At 38.3% G+C, this 17029-nt stretch overlaps 1 protein-coding gene across 20 annotated transcripts in view; it reads left to right on the top strand.

Annotated features, from left to right (window-relative positions):
• Window positions 1–7759, top strand: part of ROBO2 (roundabout guidance receptor 2) — a 1315320-nt gene extending 1307561 nt beyond the window's left edge. For 19 of the 20 annotated variants that reach the window (XM_077480077.1, XM_077480086.1, XM_077480092.1 and 16 more), the window contains 2 exons: window positions 3121–3318; window positions 6776–7759. In XM_077480077.1, coding sequence (XP_077336203.1) covers window positions 3121–3318; window positions 6776–6777 — 200 coding nt within the window. In that variant the 3' untranslated portion in view covers window positions 6778–7759. The remainder of the gene's footprint in view (window positions 1–3120; window positions 3319–6775) is intronic. The other variant, XM_077480078.1, reaches the window with a different exon arrangement.
• Window positions 7760–17029: the final 9270 nt, after the last annotated feature.

The following is a 17029-nucleotide window of genomic DNA, read 5'->3' on the forward strand; positions in this document are numbered from 1 at the left end:
CTCTGTTCAAAATGTAAAAAAAAATGCATTTTAGCCCCTCACTTCCTGTATTATCATGTTGACTAGGGATGAGCCGAACACCCCCCGGTTCAGTTCGCACCAGAACCTTCGAACGGACCAAAAATTTGTACGAACTTTAGAACTCTATTAAAGTCTATGGGACTCGGACATTCAAAATCAAAAGTGCTAATTTTAAAGGTTAATATGCAAGATATGCAACAGACAACACCAGCAATAAGGAGTATCTTCAGGTGTATACTGTGCTGGAGGCACACAACACCCACTTTAACTCCTGCAGATGCCTGTATTAGAGAACACCAGCAACAAAGGGTAGATACCGGTGTATACTGTGCTGTGCTGGAGGCACACACCACCCACTAACTCCTGCAGATGCCTGTATTAGAGAACACCAGCATAAAAGGGTAGATACAGGTGTATACTGTGCTGGAGGCACACAGCACCCACTAACTCCTGCAGATGCCTGAGAAAAGAACACTGTCCCTGCCTATCTTGCTCTTTCCCCGCACGCCGGAACACACTACACAAGGCCGCCGCACTGGCGGCCTTATATAGTGTGGGGCATGTACTAAACCCCTTGAGCTATAATTGGCCACAGGCATCCTGCCTGTGGCCAATTATGGCTCTCCTCACTGCTAGCACTGTGATTGGCCAAGCATGCGGGGTCACAGTGCATGCTTGGCCAATCATGAGCCAGCAATGCACTGCGATGGCGTAGTGCATTGTGGGCCATTTGTGCCACACGAATTTGGTGCGAATGGTCCACAAAGTTCTGAATTCGCCGAACAGACGAACGGCCGATGTTCGAGTCGAACATGCGTTCGAGTCGAACACCGAGTTCATCCCTAATGTTAACATCTAAGAACCCTTTAATCCCATCATGCACTGCCTTACTGCATCACAGAAGTACTTCCTTCTCATGGTTTTCATGTCCCAAAGGACGAATACCAGGAAGTATTGGAGGCATTTCTAAAGGAGAAACTGGAGTCTGAGGTCATGCATGCTAGAATATAGAGAACGCTATTTTTGCTTTTCTGCAACAGAGGGACATCAAAAGTATATTGGTACAAAGGGAAGCTGGAATTTGGAAAAAAAAGATGAGCATAGCCTTAAAGATTCAGAGCCATAGAAAACAGTGTAGTAAACCACGCAGAGTGCAGGGATGAGTTGCTCTGGATCAGATTACAGGAAGACAGCTCATTCTTTTTTAGATCACGATCGGTTCATTTTGGGGAAATGGCTTACATGCTAGGTAGACAAATCCATTAAAAATGATTTCCAGTTCCTTCCAGGGTCATCGGCTGTAAATCCTGACATTGGCAACCTGGTAAAATCTTAAATTAAAAGTGTAAAGCTTATCTTCACACCCCTAAGAATCCAACAGTCTGCAGATCCGCGTTAAGCAGAGAGAACCAGCAAGCTCCTATACACATTACAAATCTAATATATGTGAATGAAGGAACATTTCCCTTTACCTGCGGCAGCCTGTTTCAGTGTTAAAAAGTGAACAGAAACCTTGGTGAAGTTGCATATAAACAACTGAATTCACTGTTGATAAATTCACATGTACATTATAATACAGACCCCCCCTTGTCTTTAATATCTGGCATATAATCCACTAAAAGCATTTTCTGCCACATCATCAAGCAGTTTCAACATAAACCTAATTAAGGGATAATGGCAGGTTGACAATTATTCCCAGTTCTCTATTTTAAAGCATATCTATAGTTCTGTTTTTTATTTTTTTCTATAATTGCACATTTAAAGCCCCCCATATAATATGCACTAACAGAGCTTGTGTTTAAATTAATGGGAATATTTTAAAGATCAGCGCTTTCTACAGTTTTAGCAAGAACAGCAATCAAGATAATTAGACAGGTGTGGAAGCTATTTTAGTACAGAATTGCCATCTCACATTTGACTGCTAAATTATTTAGCACACAGCTATTAAGGAATGTTATAAATAATGCTATTTTCTATATCTAGTAAGACAATTTGATATAATGGTCATTTGGTCTATGTTAGATATTTTTGGATTTTGGTGTGGACACTGATGGGTGCTATTACACTCTTACTTTTTTATTCTTCACAAATTCCAGTGGCAAAGTGCATAAAATCTAGAATTCTCCCCAAAAAACTGCATGATCCAGCTACCTCTGATGCGGACACTTAAAAGCTAACCACCTTTGTGTGAATTTGCAGTAACATTCACAGTAAAAAAATGTAAAGTCATCACCAATGTAATTGCTTTCTTTAAAGTGGTTCTATAGTCAGAAGCTTTTTTATCTTAATGCTTTCTGTGTATTGAGACAAAAAAATCTTGTGTGTGCAGCAGCTCCTCCCAGCCTCCCTAATACTTACCTGAGCCCCACCTCGATCCAGCGATGTTACACAAGAGTCTCTGCTTCCCAGGACTCTCTCTGCTCATTGGCTGAGAAGGCAGTGGGGCACCATTGGCTCCCACTGCTGTCAATCCAAGTCAGTGAGCCAATGAGGGCAGAGAGGGGGCAGGGCCGGGCCACAGCTCCCAGTATAAATGAATACATAGAGCAGTGGCTTGGCTTGGGTGCCCCATAGCAAGCTGTTTGCTGTGGGGGCATTCAGCTGGAGGGAGGGGCCAGGAGCACCAGTGAGGGACCCAAGGGGAGGAGGATCTGGGCTGCCCTGTGCAAAACCACTGCACAAAGCAGGTAAGTATAACATGTTTGTTATTTTTAAATGAAAAAAAAACAAAGAAGACTTTAGTATCACTTTAATTTTACCCACCTTTTTTTAATCTCTGATAGATTTCTCCTCTAACCATTTTAGATTCTTTTATAATTTTTGAAACTTTTACAAGGCAGGAAGTGAAGGAAAGTCTGGAAGAGTCAAAAACAGTAATAAAAAGTGGGCAGAGTACATGTCTTCCCTTACTCTGCTTTTTTAATGTCTGTGTTAACGTTGGTGAACTACCCACCCGTGTCAGTAAGTGAGGGTAAATCTCTGTAACAGAGCCCTTGATGGCAGTAAAACTTGACTGGGGTTCTCCCCAACTCTTTATAAATCTAAAAAAGTGATATTTGATTGATTGACTTTTTATTTGTGTCTTGTGTCTTGTTCCAGATGAAGTGCTCATGCCATATAGCAAGCCAAATTTCCCATCGCCTGGGGGTCACAGTTCATCTGGTACAACGTCTTCGAAAGATTCAACAGGACCAAGAAAAGGCGACATCATGAGGGGTCACCAGCGTAATGCCATTGATTTTCTGGACGTAGGATATTTGGGGCCAAACAGTCAAGGACAGTTTACAGGTGAATTATGTAAGTAATAAAGTCAGTAATACAAATGGTACAACTCTATAATACATGTGAACATGAGATGAGATAATAAAGCTGGACATAGACCAACAATTAAATGCAAAGGAACCAATAGCAACCTGATCTTATGTTTATCAGTTTACAGCAGCCAGAGCAATGAAAGATGTCTGCTGAATCATTGCTATAGTAACTGCTGCCCATTTCCTTCCATTATCATGAACTTTCTATAGATACAAAGATAAGTCAAGGATAGCGATACTGAATAACTGCTACATATGTTTATTACTAACAAAAAAAATACATGGGAAAACTTGCCAAAGCATGCAAATAAATACTGTTGACAGTTTACACATTTATAGACAATGCATTTCAGCTAATATTTGGATACTCACCATACTAAACCATCAGTTCCCCATCCCTATAAATCACTTTCCTTCAGCCCGGGTTCACACTATAACCCGCTGCAAAATGCACAGGAGTGCTGTGCGTCCCTGTTCCCCATTTCGGGGACAAATCAGGGGTGATTCTATGCCTGAATTCAGCCCTGAAATGGAGCCAAAGACGCATGCGTTTTTTCTGCAGTGCGCTCCGCAGCCGCCCCGGAGATATGTGAACCGGCTCCATAGGGGGCCAGTCACATTCTCCTACTATGCAAATTAAATGCGGGTAAACATCTAATTCGCATAGGTGTCTCAAGGTTAAATGTCTACTACTTTACTGAATAAGTAAAGATTATTTAGGTTTTTTTGCTTGAGTCTAAAATGTTTATGTAGATGTTTTATGTAGCTAATTGCCCCCAAATCTATAAATTGTTTCCCTGCAGCTGTCACATTTTTATATTATGCTATCATGTATTTATTTAATGTGCTTTGCACCTTGCTAGAACTAATGTAAAAACATAACGAAGGAACAAAATGCCCCCTCAACACTGGGCATATTGTCATTTTTCATCATGACTGCACCCTAATTATCTGCAACTGTATTATGTACGCTAGAAAATATAAACTGTATTGAATGCCTCAATCCATCATTGTTTAGCCGCATTGAGATACAGGCATACCGCACTTTTAAGTACACAATGAGGTTTATTTACTAAAGCTGAAAAGTGCAAAATCAGGCTCACTTCTGCATGGAAACCAATGAACTTCTAACCCCAGCTTATTCAATTAAGCTTTTGTAATAAAACCTGGAAGCTAATTGGTTTCTATGTAGAAGTGAGCCTGATTTTGCACTTTCCAGCTTTAGTAAATAAACCCAATTGTGTACTTAAAAGCGGGGTATGCCTGTACTGTACACACTAATATGAAATTTAATTAATCTGTTAATTAGAATAGAATTCAGCAAACACCATATAGCAGGAAAACATTTCTGTTCTGATACAGAAGGAAACACACATGATGTAATTATTAAAATTGGTTTGTGAATGATTTTAAAGACCAACATCAGCTTACATATATGAAGGGTTCAGCCTTGGCTACAATACTCTACTTCTTCCTGAGCTGTCTGCTGCAATAATTCCATTTGACACTAGATGTCCTCAGTCTTCCAGGGCAGATGAAGCCCAGCTAACTGAGGACATCCTGTAGGTGCAGGATGTCATGGACCTCCACCCTGCACTCACTTTATATTGACATCAACACCACTTTCTGTAACACTGAGATCCGCTCAATATAGGAGAAAATGTGAAGACCATCCTGCAGACCAACCTGATCACATCAGAAAAAGGTAAGTATTGAAAAAACTAAGCCCTTGTACACACAGTCGGAGATTCTGTCGGAATGTTTCCTATCGGATCGTTTTGTCGGATATTCCGACTGTGTGTGGTCTGCATCGGACTGTTTCCATCGGAATATCCGACGGACCAACTTTTCCAACTTGCTGAAAGCACTCATACGTCTATTTCCCAAAGACAACCTCTGGATATGACGCTGAGCAAGTGCACTGCTTTGGTCGACCATGGCGAGGCCTGTTCTGAGTGGAACCTGTCCTGTTAAACCGCTGTATGGCCTTGGCCACCGTGCTGAAGCTCAGTTTCAGGGTCTTGCCACTCTTCCTATAGCCTAGGCCATCTTTATGTAGAGCAACAATTCTTTTTTTCAGATCCTCAGAGAGTTCTTTGCCATGAGGTTGAACTTCCAGTGACCAGTATGAGAGAGTGAGAGCGATATCAAATTTAACACACCTCCTCCCGATTCACACCTTGTAACACTAACGAGTCACATGACACCGGGGAGGAAAAATGGCTAATTGGGCCCAATTTGTACATTTTCACTTAGGGGTATACTCACTTTTGTTGCCAGCAGTTTAGACATTAATGGCCATGTGTTGAGTTATTTTGAGGGGAAAGCAAATTGACACTGTTATACAAGCTGCACGCTCACTACTTTACATTGTAGCAAAGTGTAATTTCTTTAGTGTTGTCACATGAAAAGATAGAATAAAATATTTGCAAAAATATGAGGGGTGTACTCACTTTTGTGAGATACTGTAAAGGGCTGGAGATGCTCCTGACATTATTTACCTAGTAATAGGGAGTCCCCTGCAGTTCATTGGGCTAGTAAAGATGTGATCAAGTGACATCTTCCCATGGGTTGGGACAAGCTGGGTTTGGACTGAGTTCAGATCCCAACCTAGCTTATCCCTTCTTACAGTAGGGGAAGCATGTGACCTCTTCCCATAATGCAGTGCTCAGGCCTAGCAGCCAACCACTAGGCATGAACATTGTCACATGATAAAAGAGGTGATGTCATCACTTCCTGTAAGCTCTGACCGCAGTCTGACACCTGGTATTTTGTGGCAGCTGTTATGGAGGATATATCAAAGGTATGCACATACGTGTAAAAATATATCCCTCAGGGACTTTAAGGCAGCTCAAAGATCAGGGAAAATGTAAAATGAAAAGGGCCAAGGCCATTTTATTTGTATACAAGCAAAAAAGGGAACACGTCCATTTAAAATAACAATGTACCACAAACAAGTCAAAACATATACAATGTACCCTAACTTTAAGATACAACCCACAAAATGGGGCCTGCATTTAATGAGCCAGCTGGGAGGATATCAATGTGCATCCCGACATGTTTCGGAATAGAATCCTTCTTCAGGGTATTTGGGGTACAAACAAACCTACAACGCAATAAGTAAAAATCAACATATAAAGATAGTCAACATATATGTAGAAACAAATGTGGTAAATATATATAAACAAAGACGTGGCTGTAAATGATACAAAAGCTATTAAAATCGGAGCTGCTATGGAGGAAGGAGCTATGTCAAAGAATGGGTGTTAAAGAGGCTCTGGCAAGTTAATAGGATTTTTTTAAGGTAATTAATTTCAAAAGTATAGCTGAAATACATTTTTTTTAAATGTACAGCATTCATGAAGATTTTAAAAAAAATTCATACATTTTACAGCGTATGGTACAGTCATTTAAACATTTATTTTTGTCTTCTTCTGCAGAGTACTGAGAAGCTATGATACAAGCTGCTGTATAGACCACTTGGTCTGGACTGATGAAAGTCAAGAGGAAACTCAAAAACAGTGCAATGGACTTTTTCATTATTTATGTACGATTGGAAGGACTGAAAATGCAATGTAAAGACACAAAAAAGTCACACATATCCACAGACAATTTACTTTTTTTTTCCTTCTCTTATATACACACCATCCACCTTAAATATTTCTTGCCAGAAACTACACAAAAGAGGAACAAGGAATCACCATCAAGGACAAAAAAAAGCATTTTGGCTTTGAATCAAATTTTCTTTGATTGCATTCCTATGCAAGCTTGCCCTCTTTTGTTCATATTATTATTATTCTATTTGTCTGTCCTTATTGTTATAATGTACTATATTGTATGTGAATTAATAGGCTGTCGTGCCATATAAAAAACAAAAAGAAACAAAAAAAAACATTTTTTTTTGTGTAACATTCATGTTTAAATTTTTGCACTGCAATTTTTATTTGACGATAAGCACAAACCTTACTCCTTGTGACACGGAGAGATGAGACTGAATGTGAATGGAGTTTTCTGTAATTTGAAACGAACTGCTTATTGGACACATGCACAGGTACCGAATCCCAATGGAACTATGTGAGAGGTATTATGGAGAAGATTAAAAAAAAATTCTGGCAAACAAAAGATTGGAACAACAAGGATCTATAATAAGCAATATGTTTTTTTTCTTGCTTTGAATATGGTGAAACTCAATGTCATTGTTATATGAGAGTATGAATACATGTATTCACTTGTGGACCTGCATGTATGTACAATATATATTTATATATGCGCATATATTTTTGGATATGCACATATATAAGATACGCACATTTGTGTATATACATCTATATTATGACTAACATCTTTTCTGGTTAATGTTGACTTTTTTGGACTTTGAATATTGTCTGGGACAGAATTGGGAATAAACTGCCTATGTACAGTAACATTTTGATTGGTCTATTAGACAGAATTAACAAGCATGTAATAGGTAGACCAATCATAATCTATTTAGGTAATTCCAGAAGGGTGCTTCTCCTATTACATGGCTGGTTGATTCAGCCAATCAGAACCTTACTGGGCATTGTCAGATCATAAGTAGGCTTTGCGCACAACTTTGTCGTGTGAGCCTAACACACTTGATTCTCTTCTGTTTCAAGCGCAAGTGGAGGTGTTGCACAGAGCAGCCATTTGAATCCCAGCTGTCGTTTTTCTACTATAAGTTAGAAAAAAAAAATCTGACTGGTTGCTTTGTGCAACACTGTGGTTTTATATCTATCATTTTTTTTTCATATCTTATAATCTAAGCCTGGTGTGTAAATATATATAAATATATGAAAAGGATAGGGAAGTGAAAAATCCCTGTCAATAAAAATAGGATTCTTGTGTTTTTTACATAAAGTAGCAACTTGCTACGATTGGTATTCAGGACATGAATAGCCATCCAATGTGGTAACTTGTAGGCTTATACAAGAAAAATACCAAACTGCAAAGCAAAGTAACCTTTAGAAACCAATCCAAATATATTTTGTTCTTAAAATTGAGCTAAATGGGACCAGCTTCTAACAGAAGCAGTGTCCAACACCCCTTTCAATGTCAGTTTATAAAATTGAAGGAATACCCCTTATCCCCTAATACAACGATCTGAGGATAGCTGTAAGTGCTATAAAAACACTAAATGCATGTCAGGCAGGGGTGGCTATGTTAAATCAGTACCCCTCTACCCCCAATCCCAAAATGGCATTCTTAGCCTTTCAACACAGCTGCTACTTTGACTAGACCCACCTTTGCCCACAAACAAATTTTGGGACAAGGTCTTCTAACTTGTCCAATTGTTAATACTCCTGAGAAGCCTCAAAGGTACCCTTAATGAAATCCTTGCCAGATCACGCATCCATAGTGAAGAAATGTCATCTTATATCATTGGTCGACTCAAAATTATGCTGCTCTTTTTTTTTAAGGGTGCATTAAACAAATATTAGAAAAAATAGCATATGGACTAAACTTTGGACACCACAGAGATTGTCACTCTAGTGTATAGGAGTTTCCTCCCAAAATCCAGTTGTATTTATCTAACAGGAAAGTGGTATATATATAGAGGTCTTGTTACCTTAGATTACAAATTAGAACCTCAAATCTATTCATGATATTGATCTTACTAGGATCCATTAAGAGTAATAGAAGGGTCAAAATACCTTTTTTTGGATAAATTTCTGCTCAAGGTTCCCTCCTGTTTTGACCACCTAAACCTCGACATTTGATTATGTGGTCTCTGTGGAAGGGGTGGATCAGAGTTCACAATGGATGTGGCTGCCTTTTTGACTGGAATCATGTGACAAATACTTGGTGTTTGGGTATCTAAGTGGCACTGTAGGGAGCCCAAATTAGAATTTCTCCAGAAAAGTTAAGTATTTTAGCCCTTCTATTACTCTTTATGTATCCATCCCAGCTAGACTGTTTCCATAGTTTTAGTCAACATTTATAAAGAATCCCTTTAAACACCTTGTTCTATTGCTAACTTACATCTGGTAAGAGAAACAGATTACACTCAGCATTATCATGAATATGCACATTAATCTTAGCCTAAATTGCAACTATTGCAATATATGAAATCATACTCTCTGTCTGACTTCCTTAAATGACTGTTCTCATTTGACCTCATTTTTTAAATCCTAATTATTGAGACAAAGATTACATCAAAAAAGATCTGTACATCGTGTACACATTTTGAGTAACTATTTGAATATGTACTTTTAAATAATTATTTGATGTAACTTTTTGTAGATTCTCCCTTAAGAGGATTGCAATGTGTTGCTGTCTTGCTGAAATTAGACCAATTATAAGACAGGCCACAGACAGAGCATATTGCATTTAGTCAGCCACAGTAGATGGACATTGAGAAAGAAAGATGAGTAAAGCACAATCACTGTGCTTCACTGGTAGGATGGAAGTACAACACGTATATGTAATGAACAGATATGGCTGTCACTATGTACATATATAAAATGCTAATACACATTCATAAGATTATTTCTTTTAAACTGGTTCCTTTGATATAAAAATGAAAAAATTAGACAAAATGTTTCTTGGATAAGAAAAGACAAAGACCAGAAAGTAGCATGTCACATGGCTTGCAGTCAGAAGAAATTTTTATGTCACATTTTCTGTATAAAAAATCATAGCATACATTTAAATTTGAAACAACCTAGCTCGCCAGCTAGAATTTAAATCTTTAACTATTTTAAAGTATATATATATATATATATATATATATATATATATATATATATATATATATATAATTCTAGCTAGTGAGCTGCCTAGGTCGTTTCAAATTTAAATGTATGCTATGATTTTTTTATACAGGAAATGTGACAAAAATTTCGCCTGACTGCAAGCCATGTGACATGCTACTTTCTGGCCTTTGCCTTTTCTTATTCAAGAGACATTTTGTCTATTTTTTTGTTTTCTAAAAAAGGGTCTGTCTCTATAAAGTAACCAATGAGGTTCCAACTGTCAGGAATGTAGACAGTTCTGATTTCATACTCTTATAAATGAGACCAAGCATGACCTTCTATATGCAAGTTATTATTATATTTCAAGACTGGCACATACCCAGAAATCAAATGGTCATATGAAATAAATTAGTTATGGTATGTAGTTACTTTTAATTACAAGACCCCTGTCCTACAATCACAAATGCTGATAGATTATCTGAGCTGAGCCATCTCAACATTTTAATATTCAAAAATTAATATTTTCATCTTAGTGCAACCAACCACAATGGTATTGTTAGAATATATCCCAATTCTAAAAAGCACAGTAACAACCAAATGCATACTTAAAACGCCAACTAATATGTAAATAGAAAATAAATATATTGAAAAAGCTGTTATCGATTTTATTTTTCAATTTAATCAGTATTATTAAGTTCATTAAATGTAATAATTTAATTCTATTCCATTTGTTAAATTTGTAGCACACATTGTATGTAGATTGTCATGCTACTCAAAATCACAAGCACAAAATAATTTTGTTCAAAGTAAACTTGTGTTAAGAAGCATACATCGGCTGCCATTAGCAAGCTCTCCTTATAAAATGCCATTTGCCTGGTATATCACCTTGCTGGACCATTGGCCTCATTTTTTGCTTGAGTGGCCCAGGACATGTATACAGATCAGGAGTTAACACATCACTGTCACTGTTTTGACCAGAAAGCCAGATAATTAGCATTTAACACTCAGGCCTCGAACACACAGGATGTAAATATGCCAGTTTTAAAGGCGTTTGACTTTTTTCCTGTCTCTCATTGCCCATCTTTTGTTAGCCTATGTCCATGTATATGTAGACTTTACAGACTTTTAGAGTCAGGAGCATTGAGAGGCATAAAAAGAAATGCCCCACCAGCACGGTCAGAAGAGGAACATTTGAGTGGAAAAAATGGCAAACACCCATTGATGTGCAAAAACACCAGAGTGTTTATGCAGGTTTGCACTATTGCATGTTAATCCATTCTAATGGCCATAATAAATTAATATTCTGGCCAATAGGATGCAATAATGCTAAACACATGAACATGCATTAATGCACATGCAGAAGATGGCTTTAGGCATCCTGTGTGCAAAAGACCTCATAATTGAAGGGTTGAAGCAAAAGTATTTTTTGATTTTCTAGAAAAATAAGAGGCATTTCTGATTTCCAACTTTGTGCCTCATTTGTCACTGGTTTCTAAAAAACTGACAAGGCTTAAGCCCTGGTAGCCTACAAAATAAATTATAAGGTGGGGTCAAATAAGGGGTAAAATAACGGAAGTAGCTTGAGTTGTGTCATTTACAATAATGTTAAGTGAATTGCAGTATATATACTATATATTTGGTAATTCAAATGTGTGCTGATGACAGCCTTTGGTAAAGCAGGGTTATGGCTGTTTTGTGTAGCGTTCCATACACTGAACCTTTTTGGAGGCAGGCACAAGAAAAGGCTGTGTTGACTATTAAAGAGGAAGTAAACCCTTCCAAACAACTTGGACCTATAGGTAAGCCTAGATTAAGGCTTACCTGTAGGTCCAAGCAATATCTCCTAAACCTATATGGTTTAGGAGATATTTGCCCGAAAATGGGCACCGCTGTCTACGGCGCATGCGCCGTAGACAGCGGCGCGCATGCGCACTAAATGCGGCAAATCCAAGAATGGATTTGCCAAATTTGTCGACTCCCGTGCGCATGCGCGGGAGTGACGTCATCGCGGCCTCGCCATATGACAGCGGCGGAGCGGCGAGGCGCGACTCCCGTGCGCATGCGCGGGAGTGACGTCATCGCGTCTTCGCCGCTGTCATTGGTCGGAGCTGCGAGACGCCACCAGCAAGATGGACGCGGCGGACTACAGGGATCAGCGGCGACTTCGCTGGCTCCTGTGTCAGGTAAGTGACACATAATGAGCTACTATGCGATGCATAGTAGTCCATTATGCTTTACCTTTGCAGGGAAAAAAAGAGGAAGTAAACCCATCAGGGTTTACTTCCTCTTTAATAATTTGAATCTGGGACAGATTTTGTAAATTGCAGGTGGGACCAAAGGTGAGAGTAGTTTACACAGTATACTTGCATCCCACCAGTCACCCACTAAAATGTTTTTGGATATTTGCATCTATATTAAGTACCTGTAGAATTAAAGTAGAATGTTTTGTTTTCATTTTGGAAACACTAAAGGGAGTTATTAACCTTTGTAAGCTTTGTTTTTGTCATTTGTGTCCTGTTGGGGAGATGTCCCTACACTTCCTGCCCATAGCCAAAAGAGGAAGTGGGAGAATATCCCTCTAAAGTAAAAGGTTGGTAGTCACCAAGGTCACCAGAACTAGTGTTAGAATATACCCCCCCATTCCTGATTTGCTGACAGTGGTAAACATGACAAATAAAGAGGGTGAATCTCCCTAAGTGCAGTCCATTATAGAACAGACAAACCTTAAATGAAGCCAAAGCTTTACATAGCACCCACAGCACTCTGCATATTATTCGATTGTGTCAGCATAATTTTCCTGCAGCTTCTATTTATGAAGTCCCTGAGCATGGTACTAATGCATTTTGACTTTGTGCCCATGCAAGCACAGCCTTAGGTACACCTCCAAGCTGTTTATATTTAAGGTAGAATGGTACCCAATATTTGCACCCTTTTGGCTTAATACAATGTTAGAATACAGGGTGAATTAAGTGTGAACTAAGAAAATACCAAACTTTAGCTGTAAAAGAAATATCTATGGAATGTGTATATATTTTTTTATTATTATTTTTATTTGAAAATTAACTGAAAAAAGAATTTGCATTTAAAAATGATAAAATGCTTTACCCAAACGCTTATACATCATTTAAACATCGCACAGTGTGGAATCAGTCATTTTTAAAATAAATGACACACTGGCATCTACTTTATTACACATTTCACAGAAAACAATTGCCTTAACTTGCTTAGGGCCCATGAAAGAGACCTGGCTTAATGTACTGTATACAAGAAACATGGTGGGCCAATGTATCAAGTTCTAAAAATAAATTTTCTGTCATTAAATTGGCTTTCAGGAAGTAATTTGAGACTTACATTTCCCAGTCTTGCTGTCAAGATATTTTACACCTATTGTGCGTGTAAAGTGTCAGTGAAAGATAGCCACACAGATTAGCTGGATCAATAAAAGGTTCAGGGAGGAGTCATACTATGCACTTGTATTGTTATGATATATTAAACTGCAGGCTACAGGCTATAACTCACATTTTACATGTGTGACACATCCTGGCTGAGTTGAAATTAAGTCTTGCATTTCTTTTTGTGTTTTTTTTTTTTAAAATGATACATGCAATGTAAAAAAAGATGACTACAGCCCTACTTAGAGATCAAACATCAAAAAAAAAAAAAAAGTTATAGGCCTGACATGCATCAAAAACAGTCAGTAACATTTACAGAAAAATATTTAAAAAAAGTCAGGAACTTCATCAGAACTAGAGACTAGAAGGGAGTGATTTTGGCAAAATTTGGCCAGAGTAGAAACTCTCAATTTTGCATGAGCATGTTAGGTGACATTTTCTAAATCTAACTGTTTTTGGTTCTCTATTTTAAAAGTGTAAGTTTGTTTCTAGGGAGGTGTTTTAAGACTATTTAGTTTATTTCACTTAGTGTTCAATGTATTTTCCCTTTCTTGTGTAATTTATTGTTATTTGTGTACAGTCATATTTTTTCTTTCTGTAGAAAAAATGTGAAATAACGAGGGGTCATATTATGGCAAAAGAACAGGTTACAGATAGTTGAAAGGAGCTACCTTAATCCTCAAGAGTCATTTAAAGCCCATTATACTCTAAAGAACCATCGTAAGCCATCTTAATTTCGTCTTTTACATTGACACTGATGCACTTTGCCAAAATAGAAAAATTACACCATAATTTTTGTGAAATGAAATCTCTCAGTTTAGCTGATCCTTAATCAGGACTAAAAAAACTTTAAGGCAATGGGGGGGGGGGGGGATTGGGTTGGGGCTGGGGATAACATTTGTATACAATATAAAAGAGCTGGCTATACATTTATGCCGTGTACACACGACCAAACTTTTCGACTGACTCAATTTCGCCTGACTTTTCGATTGACTTTCTGTCGAATCGAACTTGTCTACACACAATCACACCAAAGTCCAACAGATTCGACCGTGATGAAATACGACTGGACTAGAATAAAGAAATGTGAAGTTCATAACCAGTAGCCAATAGCAGCCCTAGCGTAGTTTTTTGCGTCCGTTGGACTAGCATACAGACAAACTGATTTTTTGACCGGATTCGAGTCTGTTGGAAAGATTTGAAAGTCTGTCTCATTTTTCTACAGCAAAGGTCCGATGAAGCCAAAACATGCTTGAATTTTCCTATGGATTTGTTCCGTTGGACCTTTGCTGTCAAAAAGTCCGGCCGTGTGTACACGGCATAAGAACATTTTAGTTGGTTTCTGATGAATCAGTAAAAAATTGCTCAGTGGGTGGCCTTGTAAACTGCCTCCAGGTGACATCCTTTAATTGAAAAATTGAAAGAAAGGGTGGAAAATTGTCGGCCAAGTAGGTGCCTGCATCCAATTAGATGCAGGTGCTGTTCAGGTATTTTGACAGTTGGCAGGGACCAGCTGCCCAAATATAAAAGCTACAATGGGAGATTTGACCATCCGTGCTGTGTAGCATGTGTGGAATGTGTAAGATTTTTTTCCTTTCAGCCTGTAGGCTGAGCAGAACATAATCTATGTGTTTGGCCAGCTTTATTTTAAGAAATCACAGCTGCAGGCCTACTATCCTCAGCCTCTTCCTGGTCCACAAGGTACACAGTTAGAGAAGAGTGAAATAAAACAGCTAAAACTGGAACATTTTGTGAGTATGTGATCATGTTATATCAGCATGCACATTTTTAGGTCAATATCTATTATTCCCTAAAAATGAAAAGCTTAATTGAATTAACAATATCTAATGCCATGTACACACGACTGGACTTTTCGATGGACTGAATTCCGTCTGACTTTTCAACTGAGTCTCGTCAGACTTCCATAGAATTGGACTTGTCTACACACAATCACACCAAAGTCCGACAGATTCGACCGTGATGACGTACGACTGGACTAGAATAAGGAAGTTCATAGCTAGTAGCCAATAGCTGCCCTAGCGTCAGTTTTTGTCTGTTGGACTAGCATACAGGCAAACTGATTTTTCGACTGGTTTCGAGTCTGTTGGAAAGATTTAAAACATGTTCTATATCTAAAGTCCATCTGATTTTTCAACAGCAAAGGTCAGATGAAGCCCACGCATTGTCAAATTGTCCGACAGATTTGTTCTGTCGGACCTTTGCTGTTGAAAAGTCCGGCCGTCTTACACGGCATAAGACTCAATTTTCTCATCTATCATGTTCAAGCTGCAAATGTTGAATGCGGACTCTAGACAAACCTCAGACATGAGGTAATAAGCCATAGACATAGCAGCTTATCTGTGTCTGCATTCATTCTTTTTTGGAAGTAAAGTTCATGATGAGCAACAAATTTTGTTCTGCTATTTTGGCCTACATGCTACATAAGAGTTCTTGTCTATGTACAAAACCACAGCAATTATTGCAGGCTGTGTGATCTGAGTCAAAAGTAGATCCACCAAAATACAAAGTGTGACACTGCAGCTGGAAACTGGAGGATCTGAAGTTTTAAACTTTAGGAGCTCACTAAATAAAGGCAGTACAAGTTCATGATTTTTATCCTGATGGACATTCTCTTTAGATCAATGTAAAATATGTAAAGTTTTGCTTATATAGAAAAAAATGTTTTATGTGATTTTAAAGCTGACAGCTGGAATCTGGTTTGCGACAGGCAACACCTCCGATTTTCACTTCCTTTGTAGAATACCCTCTAAGAATTTTGAAGGAACACAAGCCTCCACAGCATTTGCACTTTTTTTGTTCTTTTCTATTCTCTATAGGTAATACTGAACTGACAGCCACTAAAATGTGTGTTTTGCCTTTTCCCATTGGAAAGTGATTGTATCAGTATTAAAAAAAAAATGTGCGTTTCCATTGCTTTATCACACTGGTAGATATTTTTTTCTTGACAGACATTTTCACCTGTGACAACTGGATCACAAGCCAGGGTCAATTGTTTCTTTCTAGCAACTTGAAAGGACTTGTTCTTATGAGTTACAATTCTCTGATTGAATAATACATGAAAAATAATACCAAAGGATTGTGTCTTCTTCCTCATTTTGGCTGGCAGACAGTTATGTGGCCTAGGGCGGTGTTTCTCTGCTCCCATCCTAAGAGACTACTAACTGGAGATGTTTACTACCGTTCTATGTAGCCAAGAGGCTGTAGGAATTTGAAGCTTTTAAAAAAAGCAAAATGATTATTTCACCTGTGATTCTAAAGACATTCACAAATCATGCACAGATAGGGCACATTTACATATTATTACTGCGTTTTGTATTTGTTCATCTATTTGACTAAAAATAAACCTATTCTTTTCAACAGTTGCCAAAATCTTCCAGTCCTCCTCCCACACAGCATTGCATCATCATACAGGTCCAAGTGCAGGTGATTGTGGGATAACCACTTCAGCCCCGGACCATTTGGCTGGCAAAAGACCAGAGCACTTTTTGCGATTCGGCACTGCGTCGATTTAACTGACAATTGCGAGGTCGTGCGATGTGGCTCCCAAACAATATTGACGCCTTTTTTT

This window comes from Lithobates pipiens, unplaced genomic scaffold (genome assembly GCF_037356315.1).
Source record: "Lithobates pipiens isolate NorthernLeopardFrog02 unplaced genomic scaffold, aLitPip1_a1.2 Scaffold_16, whole genome shotgun sequence".
In the NCBI taxonomy this organism is placed as follows: Eukaryota; Metazoa; Chordata; class Amphibia; order Anura; family Ranidae; genus Lithobates; species Lithobates pipiens.